At 33.2% G+C, this 24,150-nt stretch overlaps 2 protein-coding genes across 4 annotated transcripts in view; both read left to right on the top strand.

Annotated features, from left to right (window-relative positions):
* The window catches only part of LOC135136063 (pre-mRNA-splicing factor 38B-like), a 60,363-nt gene extending 41,728 nt beyond the window's left edge, over window positions 1-18,635 (top strand). Inside the window, exons 4-5 of the mRNA XM_064065189.1 lie at window positions 18,361-18,543; window positions 18,616-18,635. Of these exons, the coding sequence (XP_063921259.1) occupies window positions 18,361-18,543; window positions 18,616-18,635 (203 nt within the window). The remainder of the gene's footprint in view (window positions 1-18,360; window positions 18,544-18,615) is intronic.
* Window positions 5,166-24,150, top strand: part of LOC135135989 (uncharacterized protein) — a 232,137-nt gene continuing 213,152 nt past the window's right edge. For 2 of the 3 annotated variants that reach the window (XM_064065093.1, XM_064065091.1), the window contains exon 1: window positions 5,166-5,423. The gene's annotated coding sequence lies outside the window, so the exon portion shown is untranslated. The remainder of the gene's footprint in view (window positions 5,424-24,150) is intronic. The other variant, XM_064065092.1, reaches the window with a different exon arrangement.

Genomic DNA, 24,150 nt, shown 5'->3' with positions numbered 1-24,150 from the left:
TTTCCAGAATCGTCCATTGAAATTTTGCAATTTTTGGATTTTGAAAAAAATTTATTTTCAAACCGAATATTTCTAGAATATTGATGCGGGATCATAAATACGTTATATTTTTGGAATCGGCACGTGGAAATCTACGTACCAGAATTTTTTGACAATTTTTTGACAACTTTTCCAAAAACAAAATTTTTCAATAGGAAAATCTCGAACAATTTTTGACCAATTTTGAAACTTATCTAAAAACGTTTTCTTCTAGGTTTTGACCTCTATAAGTACTTTCGGCCCTGCTTATTCGATATCTGCTACCGTTTTTCCGGAAATGCCCAGTGAGATTTTGAAATTTTTTGGATTAAAAAAAAAATGACTTTCAAACTGAATTTTTCTAAAATCTTGAAACGGAACCAAAAATGCGCTATATTTTTGGAATTAGCAAGTGGAAATCTGCATACCTGAATTTATTGAGACTTTTTTTACAACTTTTCCAAAAACAAAATTTTTCAATATCTCTCCTTAGGAAAATGTCAGACCATTTTCGAATTATAACTAAAACATTATCTTACACATTTCACTCTCGAGAAGTTACTTTCGGATCTATTGATTAGACATGATACAATTTTTTGAAAATATTTTAACAAATTTTCCAAATGTAAAATTTTTCAGCATCCCCGTAGTAAAATTTCGGCAAATTCTCGACCATTTTTCTTGTCGATTTCGTTTTCAAAGTTACATTTGACCTCATTTCTTCGATAATAATTATTACTATTTTTCCAAAATCTCTAACTAAAATTTTGCAAATTTTTGGATTTAAAAAAAAATTGAATTTCAAACCGAATATTTCTAAAGTCTTGGCCGTGGAATGTAAACACGGTATATCTTTGCAATCAGCACGTCAAGATCTATAATGCACAATTTTTTGGGATTTTTTAGCAACTTTTTTAAACGCGAAATTTTTCGGATTTCCCTTTGCCTAGGAAAATTTCAGCCAATTTTCGATCACTTTTTAATCTTAAATAGAGAAATTTTCTTGTAGATTTCGATTTTCAAAAGTAAATTTTCGTTTCATTTCTTAAATAAATTTCCAGAATGGCAGGAGTTATGGCACCGAAATTTTGGAATTTTTGGATTATCTAAAATCTTAACCCGGGGACTATAAACACGCTATATTTTTGGAATCAGCACGTGGAAATCTACATAGCAGAATTTTTGATAACTTTTCCAAAAACAAAATTTTTGCGATATAAATTATTGGAATTCCATTTGGAAAATTTCGGACAATTTTGAGTAGAAGTTAAGTTTAGCCCCATTTATTCGATAACTTCTACCATTTTTCCAGAATTGCCCACTAAAATTTTGAAATTTTTTGGATTAAAAAAATTTTTAAATCTATATCTCATAATTTTTAAAATTGTCAAGATTCGACCATTTTCCAAACTTAACTAAAAACATTTTCTTATAGATTTCGACCTCCAGAAGTCTATTTTTCCACGATTGACCAATGAAATTTTAATTTTTTTTGCAAAAAAATGATTTTTAAACTGAATATTTCTAAAATATTGATTCGGGAACTTAAAAACGCTATATTTTTGGAATCAGAACGTGGAAATCTACATACTAAGATTTTTTGAGAATTTTTTGCCAACTTTTCCAAAAACAAAATTTTTCAAAAAACATTAAATTCCTTAGAAAACTTTCGGACAATTTTTGACCATTTTCGACACTTAACTAAAACATTTTCTTATATATTTCAACCGCCAGAAATTACTTTCGACCCCATTTACCGGATAACTTTAACCATTTTTCCAGAATTGCCCACTGAAGTTTTGAAAATTTTTGGATTAAAACAAAAATATTTTCAAACCAAATATTTCCAAAATCTTGACCCGGGACTTAAATACTTTTTACTTTTAGAATCAACATGTCGTAATATATGTCCGACAATTTTTTGTAAATTTTTTGACAACTTTTTCTCAAAATCAAAATTTTTCAAATCTCCCGTAGGAAAATTTCAGTCAATTTTGACCAGTCTTCAAACTTAACCAAAGACATTTTGTTGTAGATTTCAACCTCAAGAAGTTACTTTCGGCTACTTTCTTTGATAACTACATATTACCATTTTTCCAGAATTATCCACTGAAATTTTGGAATTTTTTAATAAAAAAAAATTTTGACTTTCCAATAGAATATTTATTTCTAAAATCTCGACCTAGGACACTAAACACGATATATTTCCAAAATCGGCACATCTGAATCTATATCCCATTATTTTTGGAAAGTTTTTGTCAATTTTTTCAAAATCAAAATTTTGGTCAATTTCCGACTATTTTCCAGACTTATCTAAGAACATTTTCTTAAAGGTTTCGTCCTCCAGAAGTTGCTTTGGGTCCCATTTATTCGATACCTCCTACTATTTTTTCAGAATTGGCCACTGAAATTTTAAAATTTTTTGGAAAATAAAAAAAAAATATTTTTACACCGAATTTTTCTAAAATCTTGATTTAAACCTTAAACACGCTATACTTTTGGAATCAGCACTTGGAAATCAACATTCCAGAATTTTTTGAATATTTTTTGACAACTTTTCCAAAAACGAAATTTTTCGGTATTTAGGATTCCATTAGAAAAATTAACTAACAACATTTTCTTATGGATTTAGACCTCCAGAAGTTACTTTGCCATCGATTTCTTAGGTAATTCCTACCATTTTTCCAGAATCGCCCAATGAAATTTAGTAATTTTTGGAATAAAGAAAAAAAGATTTTCAAACAGAGTATTCCTGAAATCTTGACTGGGGACTATAAACACTCATTTTTAAAATTAGCACGTCGAAATCTGTGTCCCGTTTTTCTTTTGGGAACTTATCCAAATTAAAATTTTATTGTAGATTTCTTCCAGAATCGGCCATTGAAATTTTGCATATTTTTTTTATAAAAAAAAAACGATAATCCAACTGGTATATTTTTGGAATCAGCACGTGGAAATCTACATACAAAAATTTTCTGAGAATTTTTTGACCACTTTTTGAAAAACAAAATTTTTCGACAAAAATCTAAATAAAATAAGACAGTGCAAAGTTGAAGGGGGGGGTTAGTTTTTTCTATACCCCTTATTCATTCTAGTGACTACTCTTGAAATTGTTCAAGTCTTACCTTAGCAAATACTAGCCCCGCCCACCCTCCCTCTATTTTCTTAGAAGGTATATCATTTGCCAGAATCAGTTTTATCTTAGGAAATACAAGCCCCGCCCACCCGCCCTTTATTTTCTTACAAAGTATATCATTTGCCAAAATCAGTCTTTTCTTTACAAGTACTAGCCCCGCCCACCCGCCCTCTATTTTCTTAAATATATATCATTTGCCAAAATCAGTCTTATCTTAACAAGTACTAACCCCACCCACCCACCCTTTATTTTCTTAGAGAGTATGTCATTTGCCAAAACCAGTTTTAGTTATGTAATTCCTACCATTTTGTCAGAATCGCCCATTAAAATTTAGTAATTTTTCAATTTTTAAAAAATTGATTTTCAAACCGAATATTCCTGGAATCTTGACTAGGGACTTATAAGTACTCCATACTTTCAGAATTAGCACGTCGAAATCTGTATCCTTGCATTTTTATAAATTTATTGGCAACTTTTTCAAAAAAAAATTTTTCAAAATCTTCTCTTTGGAAAATTTCGGCCAATTTTCGACGAAATTTTCGAAATTTAACTAAAGACATTTCCTTGTAAATTTCGGCTTCCAAAAATTGGTTTCGGTGGCATGACTTCAATAACTCCACCATTTTTTTTTTAATACTAACTTATTTAAAAATATTGATTTTGAAACTGAATATTTCAAAAATCTTGTTCTTTTAAAGATAGGACTGATTTTGGCAGATGGTATACCTTTAAGGAAATAGAGGGCGGGTGGGCGGGGTTTGTACTTGCTAAGGATAAGACTGATTTTGGCAAATGATATACCCTTTAAGAAAATAGAGGGCGGGTGGGTGGGGGTTGTATTTGCTAAGATAAGATTAATTTGGCAAATGATACACCCTTTACAAAAACAGAGGGTGGGTGGGCGGGGCTTGTATTTGCCACGATAAGATTAATTTGGCAAATCATACACCCCCTAAGAAAGTAGAGGGTGGGTGGGCGGGGCTAATACTTGTTACGATATGACTGATTTTGACGAATGATATACCTTTTAAGAAAATAGAAGGCGGGTGGGCGTCTGTCTACCTAATGTCTGTATCCATTTTCATTAGACAGGTAATCTCGGAAAGACGATATATTTTTGGAATCAGCACGTTGAAATCTACATGCCAGAATTTTTTGGGACTTTTTTCGCAATTTTTTCCAAAAGCAGAATTTTTCTTTATTTCCCTTTGGAAAATTGAAATAGGAAAAAATGTTCAAAATTTATCTAAAAACATTTTCTAGTAGATTTTGGCCTCCAGAAGTTAGTTTCGGGCTCATTTCTTCAATAACTCCTACCATTTTTCAAGAACAGCCAATAAAACTTATATCAATTTTAACAATTTTTCAATAATTTTATTTTAAATTACGAAAAGAAAAGAATTTTTTTCTAGATTTTTAGGTTATCAATTTAATCATCGAGTATTAATTAATTAACTGGCTTTAGTTTCCAAATTTGAAAACGAATCAGACAAATTTTTCCTGGCATAAATTAATCTGTCAGTGAAACATACATCCAATCATTAAATTATGTATACATTTCGTACACCACTCAGAGTTGTTTTTACGTAATTTTTTAAATAATGTTACAATCCATCAATCATTTTCAGTAAATTCATTTACACTCTCTACCCTACATGAAGGTTTCTATCATCACCAAACATATCAAATTCCACTGATATATACGTTAGAAACAGACTTAACCTCTGTGAGGCTCCACCCCCTTTCACAAAAACAATCCTTAAAAAAATCACAAAATTTTCCCTTTCAAAATAAAACAAATCTGGACATCTTAGCCACACTAACCCACCACGTGACCCTCCCCCCCGACCCCACAGACAGCAGTTCCTCTCGGGTCATTCAGTTCCTGCGAAAGAGTTGAGACAGGGCGCGGGGTTAGGGCGGCGTTAGTTGTCCGCAGACTCTGCCGCCACCACCACCCCCTTGCAGCTAGCTAGCGCGGAATGTAAGGCCGAATTCGCAATACGACGCGAAACTCCGTTCGGCGCGGTCTAAGCTGCAGATAAAGTCAAACCGACACGTACACTTTTCGTGCTCGTAGACGAACCGCACACTCGCCAACCATTCCACCTTTACCATAGTAGTAAGATTAAGTACTGTTATCCTGCATGTGAACTCTTGATGTCGTCACTGTGTAAATAGATAAATAGAAAACTTTCTAAGTTAATCGTGCAATAAAACTGGAAGTGGGTGCTAGTGAACTTATCCGAGTTTTCCTGGAGATTTGAGAGTGAGTGATATCTGATCTAACATGACCTGAGCTAACCACGATCGAACGATGTTGTGTCCGGTGTTAATAAGCAATAAGAAACGACATAATTACACCATTAATCAAAAACTACACCAAGCTCGTTTTATCGGTGTAATTTATAAGGAAAATTCGCCGTCGAAAACTCTAATACTCGATTTTTATTTAAAACGAAGCGCAGGTGTCCCTGCGGAGTGGAGGCTCGTATTGATCATAAATTAAAAAGTTAAATAAAATTCTGATCACAAATTGAGGCATTATTATAAATTAGATGGCATTCAGGGAATAGCGGCGGGAATTTTTTGTGCGAATTTTTCACCGACGCAGCGTTATTTCAATTTTATTTTCTCTAGAAAAATCCTTTTAATATATGGTATAGAGTCGAGAACGGGCCTTTTATTTGCAGAAATTAAAAGGGTTTTGAGGATTTATGCTTTTGTATCAGATACGTGATCTCGCTCTTGGTTGCGAGCCAGCGACACATCTGCGCTTAAAAATTCGACGAACTTGTTTCGGTTACAAGGTTTAAAGTGACCCCGCGGAACGTCGATCCGCGTAAGAATTTATATACAAGTCGGTGCGGTTTCTCGCTCTTATTTTTAACGAGGGTTTAAAATTTCATTTAATTACGGGTTCGTGTTTTCAACTTTTCTAAATTAGATTTTCAGCTGCGGTGACAATTTGAATTTGCCACTTTCCGTAAACCGAAAACTTTATCATTTCATTATGTACAGATTTGATATACACTTTATAAAAGTTTTAACAGTTGACAGAGTAAATGAAAGAAACGCAAACTTCTTAACTTGGTATAATTAAGCTATACAAGTCCATACAAATTTTAATAAAGCTGAATCCCGGCGTCACAGGAAAGCTACTTAAGTCATTTCTTATTCATACTTGGACTTGGAGGGAGTCGTTTGCTATGGGTTCGACGAATTTTATTCTACAAACAGAAATCTCTAGCACTGTATAATGAACCCGCTGTACACAAAAGTAGACGTTAATATATGCGTTTCTTAACATGTTTTCCTTACACAAAGCTAATTGCAGTGGCTTGAAAACCTCCAGCCAGTTTTATTGTGACTGAGTTCATTTCTGCATCAATTTGGGTATATTAGTTCACTAAACGAACCCTGTTGGATTAATTACTTACCTTTATTTCCCGCACTGTAGAGACTTCTCCAATTAAAAATAATTTTCACTCCATAAACGCTCCCTGTTTATGACATTTCCATTATTCATTCAATTCGTTTTTCGTAAACAGCACTTATTAATGGATGGATTCTAAGTTAACGAGTTATATTGTCTCTCTAATAAAGTATGAACCCATTTGCGCTTCATCAATCCTAATTTACAAAGTTTCGAAATCATTTTCCTAGTTTTTACCAACCGTTTCAATAATTTCAACCGAATTACGCTTTCTTTAAACTTTTCTTCGTCCTACTAGGATAAGCCTCGATCCATCTTCCGATTTACTCCTCTAGCATTATCCTTAAGACACTTTTCGAATACTAAAGAGAAAGTCGTGATCGCTGATAATGATCTCCCATTATGTTCGAAGAGTGTTTTCAACATTTATGTGGATACCTCTCAAAATGCTCTCCCGAAAAATAGGTCGTCATTTCCGTCGAAAACTAAGATCAAACACACTTGAGGTGAGACCTTTACGACGCTGGAGAGTGCGGATAGAAATATTTTAAAAATTATTATTTACTATCCCGGCGCCTCCACCATTTTCGATATAGTCAAAATTTCAGACAATTTCGATTTCGTAGTGTCGTCAAAGTCTGATACCATTTCGAGTGCTTCGAGAGAGTACGCAGATAAATATTTTACAAATTAGGAATATTATTTATTCACTATCCCGGCGCCTCCACCATTTTTGATTCGGTCAAAATTTCAGACAATTTCGATTTCGTTTTGTCGTCAAAGTCTGATACAATTTCGAATGCTTTGAGAGAGTACGCAGATAAATATTTTACAAATTAGGAATATTATTTATTCACTATCCCGGCGCCTCCACCATTTTTGATTCGGTCAAAATTTTAAACAATTTCCATTTCGTATTGTCGTCAAAGTTTGATACAATTTCGAGTGCTTTGAGAGAGCACGCAGACAAATATTATACAAATTAGGAGTATTATTTATTTACTATCCCGGCGCCTCCACCATTTTTGATGCGGTCAAAATTTCAGACAATTTCGATTTCGTTTTGTCGTCAAAGTCTGATACAATTTCGAATGCTTTGAGAGAGTACGCAGATAAATATTTTACAAATTAGGAATATTATTTATTCACTATCCCGGCGCCTCCACCATTTTCGATTCGGTCAAAATTTCAAACAATTTCCATTTCGTATTGTCGTCAAAGTTTGATACAATTTCGAATGCTTTGAGAGAGTACGCAGACAAATATTATACAAATTAGGAGTATTATTTATTTACTATCCCGGCGCCTCCACCATTTTTGTCAAAATTTTACCCAATCCAGGTTTCGAAGTTTCAAATTCTCAGATACAATTACGAGTGTCTTGGTGCTTTCAGGTTCGAAAAAAGCGCGTTTTGTGTAAGTTTCCATGTTCCGACGAAGTTTGGCGTGCTTCCAGCTCAAGTTCCAGCCAGAAATCAATTTTTCGTCACGCTGCAGCTGAACATCAAGAAAGAATACCTTAATTAAGCACCCTCGCAACATTCAGTTAGAAAGTAACATCACTTAATTAGAAAAAACACTTCAAAGAGTTAGATCCGCACTTTATTAGAGTTTTGTTCGCGAGCAAAGTTCATTAAATATTTGATTTTTTATCCGGCTATGCGAAGGAAAACTTCATTTATGTGTAAATTATAATTTAAATTACACAGAAAATTCATGCAGGCTCACTTTTAAAGCTCCTCGTAATTTTCTCTCAGAACGTGTCGAAGCTGTCCGGTTTAAAAACGCAATCATTTCTGAATTAAATTTAATTTACTAGCCGTGTTATCTGCATCGAATCGTCACTCATCAGTTTCAATTTAAATTCCGAATGTGAGCTGTCTAATAAATTGCCAAGCAGGACAGCTTCTGACGGGAAGTGCTGTTGACAACGCATTATTAATACTCCCGTGTATGGAGAACACATAAATCCGATATTTAAATCATAAAAATACTAAGACCAAATCTGAACAAGTCGTGTTTGTTTAGTCGGAAACGCGAATTTAAATCTGCACGAATGTCAACAGAAAAAAATGGTTGGAGTTTAGGAGCTCGAAACGATTTTATAATGAGTTTTCAACATGAAGCTAATGGGACTTAAAGCGACGTTAAGTTGGTGTATATCAAAAATAAGCGTTAGAAATTTAATTAAGTACTGCAATGATCACAGTTGGTCACACGAATCGTGAGAACCGCAATTAATTTAAATTTTAATTAAACGTGTGAAGAACCTATCGACCTATCTCGCAGCAAAATTTAATTAAATTATTCGGTAATTTACTGTGTGATTCAATCATTTATCATTCGATGTGCACTACAGTGAATGCAAATACGGCCTGGGATTTATATGTGCTTGTTATTTATTAACCGGTGATAAAGCAGGGTTATCAAAAATTTCATGTGACGCGAAATCGATAATGTCGGTTTTCCCTAATTGATTTTTTACAGTTCAGCAAATTATAACCGAGATACTACAGTCGGATGCAGCTATTTAATTATTAAAAGCTCTCTTCTGGTCTGTTCTGGCTGGTCCATTTTTCCTTAACCGGGTTTATCGTAACGCTTGTGCTCACCCTGACTGAGAATGAACGTCGAGCGCCGCCATCCGCATCCAAATCCATCTAATTATAGTGTAGTATCGTGGCTTGTACGTCAAGACGATCATATTCCACCGTTGGAACAATTTTCCTCTAGGTTGGTCGTTATCTCCGGAATGGGACAGCAGATAAATGTATATTACTGTAGTTCTTAGTTAAATGAGGCATTTGGCCCAACTATGACCAAACAGATTGCATTTATCTCCCTCAGCTGTGTTTTCTGCGCCGGGTTCGATCCCGATGTTTCACGTTGTTACTCACGAATTTTCGAATTAGGAATCGTCCCAACTTAGCAATATCAAATCTGCTCTAACCTCAACTAGGAGATCGGTCACAGGAGATGGGACTTCAAAGCATCACAATTCAACACTTCATTACATTATGTAAGTTGATCCAGCTGTTTTAGGTATATCGTAAAATCTAATGGGAGAAGGTGGAGGGTAATGGTCAATTAACCTTTTAGGGTAATGTTAGGAATTTCATTAAGATTTCTCGTAAAATTTACGAGAATGAAATAAGGGCCGCTCGTGAAAAAACACGAATAAAATTTTTAATTTTCAATTTCGATAAACGCTAAACAGATTTAACATTATAAATGTTTATACAGCGAACGCCTAATAAAAACTGCGATTCAGCGTTTAATATCCGGCGAATTTAACGTGGATTTTCTTTGAAACTTTTCTCGGTTACGTGTCGAGGAGCGATCGGACGAAATTAAAGATCCGTTCTAAAATGTCAATTCTTTTTCGGACACAACGTAAATATGTCACTGGAGGCAATATTTCGAACGCTTCCTGCGATATTACAAAGTGTTTTCGTGCCGGGTTCACGCACTGCAGTCGCCAACTTGCACCCAGTTGCACGACAACGCCAAGATTGCAATCGTGCATCATGCAACAAACCCATAAAGTATGGAAATGAAATACTTTACGTTTTATCACGGTTTTTCCGTTTCCTGTATTGCGTGGTTTTAAATTACGACAGGGTTTTAAACAACACCAAAAATTTGTCAAATTGATTCTTGTTTCCCTCCGCTTAATAGCTCCAAGCAACGCGTGCAATGTAGTAAACCCCGTATTGTAAACAAAACTCTTAATACGACCTAAAGCCAATATTTACAAATTGGGGGCAGCTATTTCATCAAAAATTTTGTTTGACTTTATGCAAAAACTTTGTTCAAGCTACGATTTTACGGCTGTAATATTAATTCTTGTTACTCGTGCTAATTAAAATTTAAAACTGTGGCACATTTCCATCACAAACATCTTAAATGTTCAATGTAATTAGCGGGCTTAAGAAATTCGACGGACGTCGTTAAATGGCGTCATAATTTGTGCCTCGAAATTCGTTTATTCAAAAAATGAATCGTAAGGATCAAAACGGATTTTTAGTATTTTTTTTTGTTTTTTCGGGGCTTCAGCTATTTTTTGCAAACGGAAAATTTGCTCACAAATTGGTCTTTGTTTGGCTTTATTCATTCAAATAAAGGAGAAAACGCGTTAATATGTAGTAAAATATATAACAATATTTATTATTATTGTTGTTAAGTCATGATTTCATGAATAAGGATTTTACGAATTCTTAGAATAATTATTTTTAATCGAGTAATCGAGTCGGTCGGCCGACTTTTTACGTTTTTTACGTTTTCTCGACATTTCACGACCCCTAGAGTACGAAAAAATAGGTCTCCCGTTTCCATCTGTCCGTCTGTCTGTCTGTCCGTCTGTCTGATGTACCGGATTTTTATTAGAGAGATAATCTCCGAAAGTAATGTTGTTAATTGTTATTCAAAATATATATTTTATTTATTCAGTTCAAAAAATTGATGACGTCATTTCAAAATTTTGCGGAATAATTTTTACGTAAAATGTGCAAAATATGATGAGTTTTTACTTGTGATTTATCATTGCATTGCATGTTTTTGATTTCTTGTAAAGAAATAAGTATTTTTCAGTTAAGTTCCGCCTCCTTGGTTCACGGCGAATAAAAAAATCATCAGAATTGAGACAGGGTGGGTGGGCGGGGCTTACATTTTGCTTTTTTGTTTTAATATGTGTAGACTTCTTTTCACAAGATAAAAGTTAAAAAATGTTTAAAATGGAAAATTTGTATAAGAATATATCGCAATTGGTCGCCACCCCATAATTGCAAAATCCATATTTCCTTGCAAACATGTATCCTTCTAACCATGTTTTAAGTTTAGTGTTGTGAAAATATGGCTATGTATATTAAGAAAAAAAAAAGATAAAATATAAGCCCCGCCCACCCACCCGGTCTCAAATGTGATGATTTTTTTTTATTCGTCGTAAGCCAAGGGGGCGGAGCTTAACTGCAAAATACTTATTTCCTACGAGAAATTAAAAACATGTATCGTATTTTTCAAAGAATACTAGTATATTAAGAAAAATTAAGATGAAACTCCACCCATACCGACCCCAATCTCAATTCTCAATTGTGATGAATTTTTCATTTGTAGTCCGATCAAGGGGAGGAGCTTAATTGCAAGATCCATATTTGTCTGGAAGAATGTATCAATTTTAAACAACTTTTAAGTTTCTTGTTCTGAAAAGACGACTACGTATAATATTAAGAAAAAAGACAAAATATAAGCCCCACCCACCCGCCCTTTCTCAATTGTGATGATATTTTTTTAATTGCCTATAGCCAAAGAAGAAGAACTTAATTAAATCCTTATTATTTCTTTAAAAGAAATCACCATGTAAGACATGTTTATGAGTAACGTGTTATTCAAAGAACACCATATATTAAGAAAAAAATAATTAAAGCCTAAGATTAAGCCCCACCCATACCTGCCCTGAACTAAATAGTAGATAATGAAGTTTTCATTCGTTGGCAGAACTAGAGGAGGAGCCTAATTGCAAAATCTATATTTCCTTACAAAAATTTACCATTTTAGACGTGTTTTAAGTTTCTAAGAAAAAAAAAATCATCACAGTTGAGATTGGGCGGGGTCTATATTTTGACGTTTTTTTTAATTTACATAATATTTTTTGAATAACACGATAAACAAAATCATGTTTTTAATTTTTTGTAAAGAAATAAGTATTTTGCAGTTAAGCTCCGCCCCCTTGGTTCATGACGAATAAAAAAAATCATCACAATTGAGATAGGGCGGGTGGGCGGGCTTATGTTTTGCCTTTTTGTTTTAATATGTGTAGACTTTTTTTCACAACATGAAACTTAAAATATGATTATAATGGAAAATTTGTATAAGGAAATATGGATTTTGCGATTGGTCGCCACCCCATAATTGCAAAATCTATATTTCCTTCCAACCATGTACTATTTTAACCATGTTTTAAGTTTATTGTTGTGAAAAGATGGCTATGTATATTAAGAAAAACAAGGCAAAATATAAGCCCCGCCCACCCGCCCTATCTCAATTGTGATGATTTTTTTTATTCAACGTAAACCAAGAGGGCGGAGCTTAACTGCAAAATCCTTATTTCTCTAGGAGAAAGGCAAAGATTAGGCTCCACCCGTACCCACCCCGATTTCAACTCTCAATTGTGATGAATTTTTCATTCGTTGTCAGATCGAGGGGCGGGACTTAACTGCAAGATCCATATTTGTCTGGAAGAATTTACCATTTTAAACATGTTTGAAATTTCTTGTTTTGAAAAATATAAGCTCCACCCACCCGCCCTTTTTCAATTGTGATGATTTTTTTTAGTTGTCTAGAGCCGAAGGAGCGGAACTTAATTAAATCCTTATTATTTCTCTACAAGAAATTACCATGTATATTAAGAAAAAATAATTAAAGCCAAAGATTAAGCTCCACCCATACCTGCCCTAAATAGTAATGAAGTTTTCATTCGTTGGCAAACCTAGGGGAGGAACTTAATTGCAAAATCCATATTTCCTTACATATATTTACCATTTTAGACACATTTTAAGTTTCTAAGAAAAAAAATCATCATTGACATGGGTTAGATGGGCGGGGTCTATCTTTTCTCTTTTTTTTAATCTACTTAGTATTTTTTGATAAACACGATACTCAAAAACATGTATTTCATTTCTCGTAAAGAAGTAAGTATTTTGCAGGTAAGTTCCGCCCTCCTTGTTCACGGCGAATAAAAAAATCATCACAATTGAGACAAGGGTGGGTGGGCGGGGTTTGCATTTGGCCTTGTTGTTTTAATATGTGTAGACTTATTTTCACAACATGAAACTTAAAACATGTATAAATGGAGAATTTGTAAAAGAAAATATCGATTTTGCAATTGGTCGTCACCTCATAATTGCAAAATCCATATTTCCTTGCAAACATGTACCCCTCTAACCATGTTGTGAAAAGATGGCTATGTATATTAAGAAAAAAAAAGGTAAAATATAAGCCCCGCCCACCCACCCAGTCTCAAATGTGATGATTTTTTTTATTTGTCGTAAGCCAAGGGGGCGGAGCTTAAATGCAAAATACTTATTTCCTACGAGAAATTAAAAACATGTATGTGAGTATCGTGTTGTTCAAAGAATACCATGTATATTAAGAAAAAATAATTAAAGCCAAAGATTAGGCCCCAGCGATACCCACCCCGATCTAAATTCTCAATTGTAATAAATTTTTCATTCGTTGTCAGATCAAGGGGCGGAGCTTAGTTGAAAGATAATTGACTGGAAGAATGTGCCAATTTTAAACAAGTTTTAAGTTTCTTGTTCTGAAAAGACGTCTACGTGTATTAAGAAAAAAAGACAAAATATAAGCCCCACCTACCCGCCCTATATCAATTGTGATGATTTTTTTTAATTGTCTAGAGCCAAAGGGGCGCAACTTAATTAAATCCTTATTATTTCACTACAAGAAATTACCATGTAAGACATGTTTATGAGTACCATGTTATTTATAGTATACCATGTATATTAAGAAAAAATAATCAAAGCCAAAGATTAAGCTCCACCCATACCTGCCCTAAATAGTAATGAAGTTTTCATTCGTTGGCAGACCTAGGGGAGGAGCCTAATTGCAAAATCCATATTCCCTTACAAAAATTTACCATTTTAGACATGTTTTAAGTTTCTAAGAAAAAAAATCATCACAGTAGAGATGGGTTAGATGGGTCTATTTTTGTCTTTTTTTGTGCATAGTATTCTTTGAAAAACACGATACTCAAAAACATGTATTTAATTTCTCGTAAAGAAATAAGGATTTTGCAGTTAAGCTCCGCCCTCCTGGTTCACGGCGAATAAAAAATTATCACGATTGAGACGAGGGTGGGTGGGCGGGATTTGTATTTGGCCGTGTTATTTTAATATGTGTAGACTTCTTTTCATAACATAAAACTTAAAACATGTATAAATGGAAAATTTGTAAAAAAAATATCGATTTTGCAATTGGTCGCCATCTCATAATTGCAAAATCCATATTTCCTTGCAAAAATGTACCATTTTAATCATATTTTAAGTTTCTTGTTGTAAAAAGATGGCTATGTATATTATATAAGAAAAATGAAGGCAAAATATAAGCCCTGCCCACCCGCCCTATCTCATCATCAAATCATCTCATCCCAAAATGAGTCAACTTATTTTATTGATTCAACCAGGAACTGTTATTTTTCAATTTCCATTTTACACTAAATAAAATAAGTCAGTGAAATGGAGAAAGGGGGTCGGAGGGGCTAAATTTAGTTTTTTTCTAGTTTTACGAGTAAGCAGTAGCCCCGCCCACCCACCCTTGTTCGTTTCAGTGACTACTCTTAATATTATTCAGTCCAAACTTAGCAAGTTTTAGCCCCGCTCACCCACCCTTTTTTTCTTAGAGGATATGTTATTTACCAAAATCAATTTTATCTTAGCAGATGTTAGCTCCGCCCACACACACTGTTCTCATTCTAACGATTTTATCTCTCTTCAATTGTCATGTTTGCCAAGAAGAGATTCGTCATTAATTAAGAACCAATGAAATTAGTCACTCGTTTTATTGGCTGTGAGACGAAAATCTTGACAAACAATAGTAAAATAGACTAAAAGGTAACATTAATCCCACCCACCTGCGTCTGCATTTCATTGGCTTACCTTATTTACTGTCGAATTCTATTTTGACAAGCGACCGAATATAATTAAAAAATTTTAAAGTAGCCCCGCCCACCCACCCGGTTCTCGCTCTAATTACTCATTTTATTGGATAAAAAGAGGCGTTTACATTGATACACAGTGGAATGTAGACAAAAGGATGAAACTAACCCCACCCACCTCTGTTTTTGAATTCCAGTGGTTTTTTTGATTAGATAAAGATTGAATTTTGTTTTGTCAGTGGTCGAATCTGCTCCTAAAAAATTCAAATACCAATTTCCACCCATTTGCGACGATTTTCGAAATTTAACTAAATACATTTTCTCGTAGATTTCGGTCTCATTTCTTCGATTGCTCAAACCGTTTTTCAAAAATTTCGATTTCATAACCAATATTTCGAAAATGTTGTTCCGCGACTATAAAAACGCTATATTTTTGGAATCAGCAAGTTGAGATCCATATCCCTGAATTTTTTGGGAGTTTTGAAACAACTTTTACAAAAATGAAGTTTTTCAATAGGTATGTTTTTTCGAACATTTTTGAAATTTAACTAAATACATTTTCTCGTGATTTCGGGCCGTAGAAGTCACTTTCGGCCTAATTTCTTCGATTATTCAATCCGTTTTTCCAAAATTGTTCACCAAATTATTAAAATTTTTAGAAATTAAAAAAAAATCCAATTTTAAGATAAAACTGATTTTGGCAAACGACATACCTCTAAGAAAAGAGAGAGTGGGTGGGCGGGGCTAGTAGGTACCTACTAAGATAAGACTGATTTTAGCAAATGAGATACCTTCCAAGAAAAGAGAGGGCGGGTGGGTGGGGCTAGTACCTGCTACGATAAAAGTGATTTTGGCAAATGAGATATCCTCTAAGAAAAGACAGGGTGGGTGGGCGGGGCTAGTACCTGCTAAGATAAGACTGACTTTAGCAAATGAGATACCATCCAAGAAAAGGGAGGGTGTGTGGCTGGGGCTAGAGTGCCTTGACAGAATATGTATAGATATAGATTTTAGTTCAAATTTTCTTGCTATTTCTCTACAAGAAACTAACCATGTGAAAATTGTTTTTAAGTATGACGTTGAAAGAAAAGTATTTTAACACTGATAAACATAGAAATCCAAGTGGCGAATTAGGCTTAAAAAAATACAAAGTGGCCCCGCCCACCCACCCGGTTTCCCTTCTTATCATTCATTTTATTGGACAAAAAGGGGTTTTATATTGATAAACATTGGAATCTAGACCAAAAGATGAAACTAACCCCACCCACCTCTGCGTTTGGATTTCATTGGTTTTTTTGATTAGATGAAGACTGAATTTCACTAAGTCAAATGGCCAACTAGACTTAGAAAAATTCAAAGTGGCCCCACCCACCCGGTTTTCTTTTGGTCACTGATTTTATTGGACCAAAAGTGCATTATATAGAAGAAAACAAAATTAAAATCATTCGTCATTCTGAGGCAATACTTCAGGTAATTTTTGGCTGCCGCTTCACACTCTTTTCAACAAGAACTTAATTTCGCTTTCAACGGGTCATCATTTTCTCTATCTATAAACAACTTTCCGGATTTTGTTGACCTTAATAATTACCAATAAAGTGAATGTGGTGGTCATAAAGTCGTCGCGTGATCGTTCGAAAGCGAACCGAGAAAAATATAAAACTCTTGATGATTCATTCTTTCTCAAGAAACCGTATGACGAACGAGGACTTTTTACGTCCGACTGACCCCCACACCTAACCCTCCTTTCCACTATTAATTGTTAAATCCGAAAGTAGAGAGCGTCAAATTTCCACTAACGTCAAACTCAGCCTCACTAATTAACAAAGTACGTATAACCAATTCCAACCAGAACTGATGTGGCTATCGCCATCACAACTCCCTAACTTGTTCCCAACATCTTTTCGTTCCCTAGAGTAGTTTGGCAGAGTTCAAGACCGTGTTAGAGCTTCAAGTTCTTCGGTTAAAATTCACTGCTTACAATTGTGCTTTTTATGGACTAGTTTACGAGATGAAAACGTTGCTGGAAACGTGCGTCGAGGTGTTTATTTATGCACAACATTTATGAAATTTGGGGTCTTAGCATAATTTCCGGGTCAGTCATCCACATAAATATTTTTTGGAGGGCGGGTTTGATGTCTTAGCCTCGGGCAAACGCAGACTTGTCCTGTGTATTTAAGTTGGGTTATTATTGAGTTCGTTCCATTGAAAGTAACTCACAATTCAGTCCACTTTGCCACAATACGCGCACAATACATGCTGATGTGTTATAAAGATATTACGACGTACAATAGGATGTATTTATAACAAGGCGAAACTTGGTTTTCGTATTAAATTATAAAACAACAATAGGCAGGAAATAACAAAACGGCGTTCTCGACCCAGGCGCTCTCTTTCCCTTTTTTGTAATAAAGTTGACGTGGCCTACGCCCCTCGTCTATCTCCGGAATCCCGACAACTTCCCATGTATAAACTTTGAACGCCTTCATGTTAATTAATTTTATTAAGTCTGAACTGACCACGTTTTTTACTGACGAAACCGTACGAAGTACGGGCGTTCGTTTGTCTTCTCGTGTATTGTTTCCGGCGAAGTATGAAGTCGCAGCCGCTAATTACTTTAGTGCAGTTTAATTAAAAATCCCGCGTAAATTAAAGAAAACGAGCGGCGCGAGTGTCAAGCCCGATCTGTGAGGTCGCGATAACGCTCAACTTTGCACCACATGAAAACCAACATTGCAGCATTTATTTAGCCAAATTTACACAGTGCTTAATAAATTACTAAATAATTTCGCAATTACCAAACGAAGCGGATTTCCATGGACGGAGAAAATAAATTATTAATCTGCCCACCTGAAAGCCGAAAAGAATGAACTAATTCAATTTTATCTTTGAGGGGGAGTTTTCACTCTGTCACACGTATTTTCTTGTTTACGTTATATTTGCTAAATTCGGCACGTCTGCAGACTGGTTGAATTACATAGAATTTTTTGATCGTAAGTAAATTCCGAATCTAATTTTCTCCCTCCGCCTAAAATCCAACTTTCTCTTCTTTGCGCCAATTATCGGGCTGTTTACATTAATTCCACACTCGCGACAATCGATCAGATTCGAGCTCGGGGACAAAAGGCAATAAGGGGATGTGCACGTTCGAAGATGTAGCTGAATATTCCGATATAGCACAAGCTATTCGATTTAATTCGGTTAATACACTGGGGGTCAATAAGATGGCCGTAAATCACAGCCGCCAGAGAGGGAATTATAAGCCGCTCAGGGCGTTTTTAGGCAAAAGTGAGCCAGGAATTTTTTTCTTCAAGTTGGATAAAGTGAATCATTGACACAAATTGTATCGTGCTTTGATAGGAAAAGCTTTGATGGGTTAAATACAACCATTGTTTAAGTATATTATAGTTGGACAACCTAATACAAATTTTACTTCGCCTAAATAGTGAGCTTTAGGACAAGGAATCCAGGGGGCGTGGGACAAATTTTTCGTCAACGCGCATTTTCACTACAGTGAGCCAACGTATTAGGTTTATTTTACTCTAAATCAGATGGCGCCATCAAACATTAGCAAAGGCAAACACCCTTCACTCTGCTCTTATACGAGGAGTTATCCATAAATCCATAATTAACATTGTTCCGTAAACAGTAATGTGTATAAACATATATGTACAAAATATGAAAATATACTTGACATAAAAAATATGAACAACGCGTTGTAACGTGATAAGAAAGAATTGAATTTAAATGAATTTGACGCATATTTTTATTTGACTATATGTGAAGACTGACAGAAACTTTCCAAGGGTTTTTAAACTGGTATAATTGTTTAGTTTTACAAGATTAAAGTAAAATAAGATTTTAAGTAAAATTTAGATTCGTGGTGTTACAAAAATATTAACACAAAATGAAAATATATGTTCAATGTAAATAACAGGATGACATAAACTTTCGGCGTTAACATTACAAATAATTACAAGAGATAAAAAAACGCATAAACAACTTAAGAGGCATGTTTGTAATATCGAGTTGTTAAAGGCTGCTTTGAAGACTGTTTGTTTCTATGAAAAACAATTGCTGTTATCGGACATTTTGGTAGATTTTGTTCCAAAAATCCGAGATAACTAATTGTTTCTTGAACTAGTTTCTGTAACTTCTAAAATTTAAAAAGGATACGCCGTTCTGCTGTAATAAAATCTAGAATAAGGTCAAAATCACACTAATATTACATCTGATTTTGTTAACCACATGAATACAATTTACATTAAAATAAGTTACAGACATTGTTTGAAATGTTTATTATAGTTCGAAAACAAGATAAAATAAATAAATAAATAAATAAAATGTGCAGTTTATAAACTTCAGAATTTTAGTATAAAAATAATCATGTTTGAAGCTTTATTTTGTCTGTTCCATTTTATTGGGTGTATTGGGCACCTCTCGGGACATAACACCGACATCATTGCACTGACCCAACGTTCTTCAACCGATGGGATGATTTATTACTTCCGTTATGCTGACCCTACACACAGCGATTTGGTTTTCGGATTTTCGGCTAGATCTGCACAGTTAACTCTTTGCGCACTGCATACTGACATAGAGTATTTTGTTCACGCGAGCATCAAAAACATTACGCCGAAAGCACTTCTTCAAGTGTTATTTTTTTTAAGATGTCATATTTGTCAGAGTTTCCAAAATTTTCTTCTTTGCACAGGTCAACTAATTTTTCGTAAACCGCATTTTAAAATTTTTGTTATTGTATTTTTTACTTTTTAATTTTCTAAGGCATGAAAAAATCCCTTATAGGTTTCTATGAATTTATTAACGAAATCAACTGATAACTTGCGCGCCATTTTGTGTTAATTAACACCAATAGTGATTATGATAATTTTATAATTATCATTTTAATGAAATTGTGTTCTTCACTTCGCGAACGACAGCAAACAATTTAAAATTACCGTTAGTCAAGCACCTGAAAATCCATCTCTCCCAAATATGTCTTTCTTGACACGATTTGTAATGCGAAGTGTCCCTCCACATGCAATTTTTCGTCGCCTGAGAACTTGTTTGATCTACAGACCAAAGCTCACTCAGGCCAATATCGGCTTTAAGCGATTTATCTATAAACCGATATTCGTTAGAGTTGATGTGATACAATACATCCACTACGAAGAACTAACCCATTTCGACCATTGGACTTTACAACGAATAAGTGAACAAAGTTCTTGAACATCTTAACGATTTAATACATAATGTTCCCGAATGACAAAATTTACATTTCAAATTGTATTATCAAATTACACTCTCCAAAATTTGTCACGAACAATGAAATGACGCAATCTCTAAATTTTACAATAGTAAAATTGTAGTTTGGCCCCGTTTACGGTTTATGCATCCGTGTCGAGTTTTCACCTTAGACGTCAAAATTTTTGGAAAAAAAATCAACATTTTCCAATTTATAATGTTATGTATTTAAATTTAGAAAGTAGAATAGTCCTGATGTTGTGATTTATACCTAAATACGCTATTGGGATTTTTCGGCTTGTCGATTTCTCGATTTTTCAACTTTATGTGTCTCAATTTTTCAATATTTCAATTTTGGGCTTTTCCGATTCCTCCATTCTTTAAATTTTCTATTTCTCGATTTTTTTATTTTTCGATTTCTCAATCTTTCGATTTTTCAATGATACAATTTCTCAATTTTTGTCCTCTTCAATTTTACGGTTTTTAAATATTTCGATTTTTCAATTTTTCAAATTTTCACGTTTCTAAATTTTCAGTTTGCCGATTTCTAAAGTATTTTTTTTATTTGTCCATTTCTGGATTTCCTAAAGTTTCGATTTTTCACATCTTCAATTCCTCAATTTATCGATTTTTTAAGATAACGATTTTTCAATTTTGCTTTTTTAGATTTTCGATTTCTCAATTTTCCAATTTTTTAATTTCTCAATTTTTTGAATATTTCTTTCAGTTATGAAAATTTTCAATATTTCAATTTTTCGACTTTTCGATTTTTGAATTGATGGATTTTTTTTTTGATTTCTCGCTTTTTTCCTTTTTGGATTTTCATTTATTGTAAACTTTAGATTTTTCAATTCTGGGACTGTTTAATGCTTCGATTTCTCAATTTTTAAACTTTTCGATGTTTTAATATTTCATTTTTTAAAATTCTAGGTTTTTCGATATCTCGAGTTTTCAGTTCTTCTATATTTCAATTTTTCATTATTCGATTTTTTGAATTTTAATTTTTGATTTTCCAGTTTTTCTTTTTTAAAATTTTTCGATTATTCAATTTTTTAATTTCTCAATTTATCGAATTCAGATGTTTCGTTGTTTTGATTGTTCGATTTCTCAATTTTTCAATTTTTAACTTTCCTTTTCGGCTTCCTACTCCTCAATTTCTCGATCCTCCGATTTTTCGATTTCTCGAAGTCTCAATTTCGGGATTTTCCAATTTTTCAATGCCTCGATTTTTCAATTTTTCAAATTGAATTGGATCTCTCGATTCTTCAATTTTGCGATATTTTAATTATTCATTGTTTTAAATTTTAGTTTTTTCGATTTCTCGATTTTTTGACTTTTCAGTTCTTCAGTATTTAAATTTTTGAATTTTTCAAATTTTTGCGTTAAATTTTCAGTTTTCTGATTTCTCAATTAATCTATTTTTGATTTTCCCACTTCTCAAAATTTCGATTTTTCAGTTCTTCAATTCTTCGATTTTTCGACTTCGCTTTATTGGTTTGTCGATTTCTCAATTTTTGGATATTTCTTTCAGTTTTGATATTTTTCAATACTTCGATTCTTTCATTTTTCGACTTCTAGATTTTTCTATTTTTTATTTTTGGATTTTCAGTTTTTTGTTTTTTATTTTAATTTCTCAATTTTTCAACTTTTTCATATTTTAATTTTTAAATGTCTAGATTTTTCAGTTTCTCGAGTTTCCAGTTCTATATATTAATTTTTTAAATTTACGAATGTTTAAATTTTTTGAAATCTCAATTCATTGAGATTCGGATGTTTCGATGTTTTGATTATTCAATCTCGCTTTATCAATTTTTTCCATATTTAAGTTTTCGATTTTTCGATTTTGGCCTACTTCGGTTTCTCAATTTTTTCATTTTTCGACTTCTCGATTTTTCGACTCCTCGATTTTTTTTGTCTTTCGATTTTTCGATTTCTCGATGTCTCAATTTTTGAATTTCACAATGTTTCGATTTTTCGATTTGTTGGTTTTTCGATTTTTTGCTTTTCGGTTTCTCGATTTTTCGATGTTTCGATTTTTGAATTATCCGATTTTTCAATTGTCCAGTTTTTTAAATTCTCGACTTCTCGATTCGTTGATTTTTCAGTTTTTCGATCATTAAATTTTAGATTTTTATTTTTAGTTTTGATTTTTTGATGTTTGGATTTCTCCATTTTTCAGTTTTAGGATATTTTAACTTTTCAGTGTTTTAAATTTTAGATTTTTCGATTTTTTAGTTCTTCAATATTTTTTTATTTTTCAAATTTTGACGTTTCTGAATTTTTAGTTTTTGGATTTCTCAATTAATCTATTTTTTTATATTCCCATTTTTCCACTTCCTAAAGTTTCGATTTTTCAGTTCTTCAGTTCTTCAATTTTTCGATTATTCAGGTTTTTGATTTTTCAATTTTTCGATTTTTTAAGGTTGCGATTTTTAGACTCTGATTTTTTGACTTTTTTGTTTCTCAATTTTTTAATTTCCTAATTTTTTGATATTTCGTTCAATTTTGTGATTTTTCAGTTTTTCGATTTCTCAATTTTAACTTTTGAATTTTTGAATTATTAATTTTTTTCGATTTTTTGAGTTTTCAGTTCTCTATATTTCAATTTTTCAATTCTAGGAATTTTTAAATTTTCGATTGTCCAATTTTTTTTTATTTTTCGATTTTCCAATTTTTCGATCTTTCGATTTTTGAATTAACCGATTGTTCAATTTCTCGATTTTTAAATTTTAGATTTTCCAATTTTTATTTTTTTGATTTTTTTATGTTTCGATTTCTCGATTTTACAATTTTCCCATATTTGAATTTTTCAGTGTTTTAAATTTTCGATTTCGAGGATTTACTGTGTTACAGTAGTCATCAGTCATTACTCATCAAGAACGATTATTGCTGTGCGTTAAAATGCCTACATACTGATAACCACGTACATACAAGACACATTTAAGGCTGTTTTAGTATAATTTTTGCAATTTTAAATTTATTTCTTGATGTCTAAATCGTATATATTTAAATGGTGATTAATATTTTGTGATACAATCTTAGGATAAAATACATTTTAGTTTCAAAAATAATATGTATTTAATGATTTGACTACTGTTAATCAAAAAAATACGTAAGAAGATGTTCATATTGAATTAATTTGGTGTTCATAGTTTGATGATAATCCATAGTTATTCTGGAGGCAAATTAAATGACTTGTTACTTATTAATTAAAGTAGTGGTCGTTTAATTTCGTATACCTTTAAAGTGGACGAAGGGACGCATATTTTTTAGCCATGCAGTTCATGGATAATAGGTATACCGCGATAATATTAAATTTTTGTTACCTTAACCTTGAAACAGGTATGCACTACATATACATATATTACAGTAAAGTCTTCAACACGTACGTTTACTTATTTTGTGACTGCTCCCCGTACAACGTACTGATTAATACGTCCGTTTACTACCTTATCGACATCACGTGCTTACGGACTATTTTTACCCCCTTTCGTAAGGTACCGCCACTTCATAGTGAAGCGAGTGAGATGTAAAATATATATTCATTCTTTTCTACATGGGAAAGTGATTGTCCGTATAGGTTGTCCAACTATAATATACTTAAACAATGATACAACTTTCGTTTCGAGTTTTCTTCCTGTATCAATTAGT

Source organism: Zophobas morio, unplaced genomic scaffold (assembly GCF_036711695.1).
Source record: "Zophobas morio isolate AGI-343-1 ecotype UQ-CSIRO unplaced genomic scaffold, CSIRO_AGI_Zmor_V1 ptg000026l, whole genome shotgun sequence".
Lineage (NCBI taxonomy): Eukaryota > Metazoa > Arthropoda > Insecta > Coleoptera > Tenebrionidae > Zophobas > Zophobas morio.
Note: the sequence above shows the minus strand (reverse complement) of the source record. Positions and strands in the feature narration are given on the sequence as shown.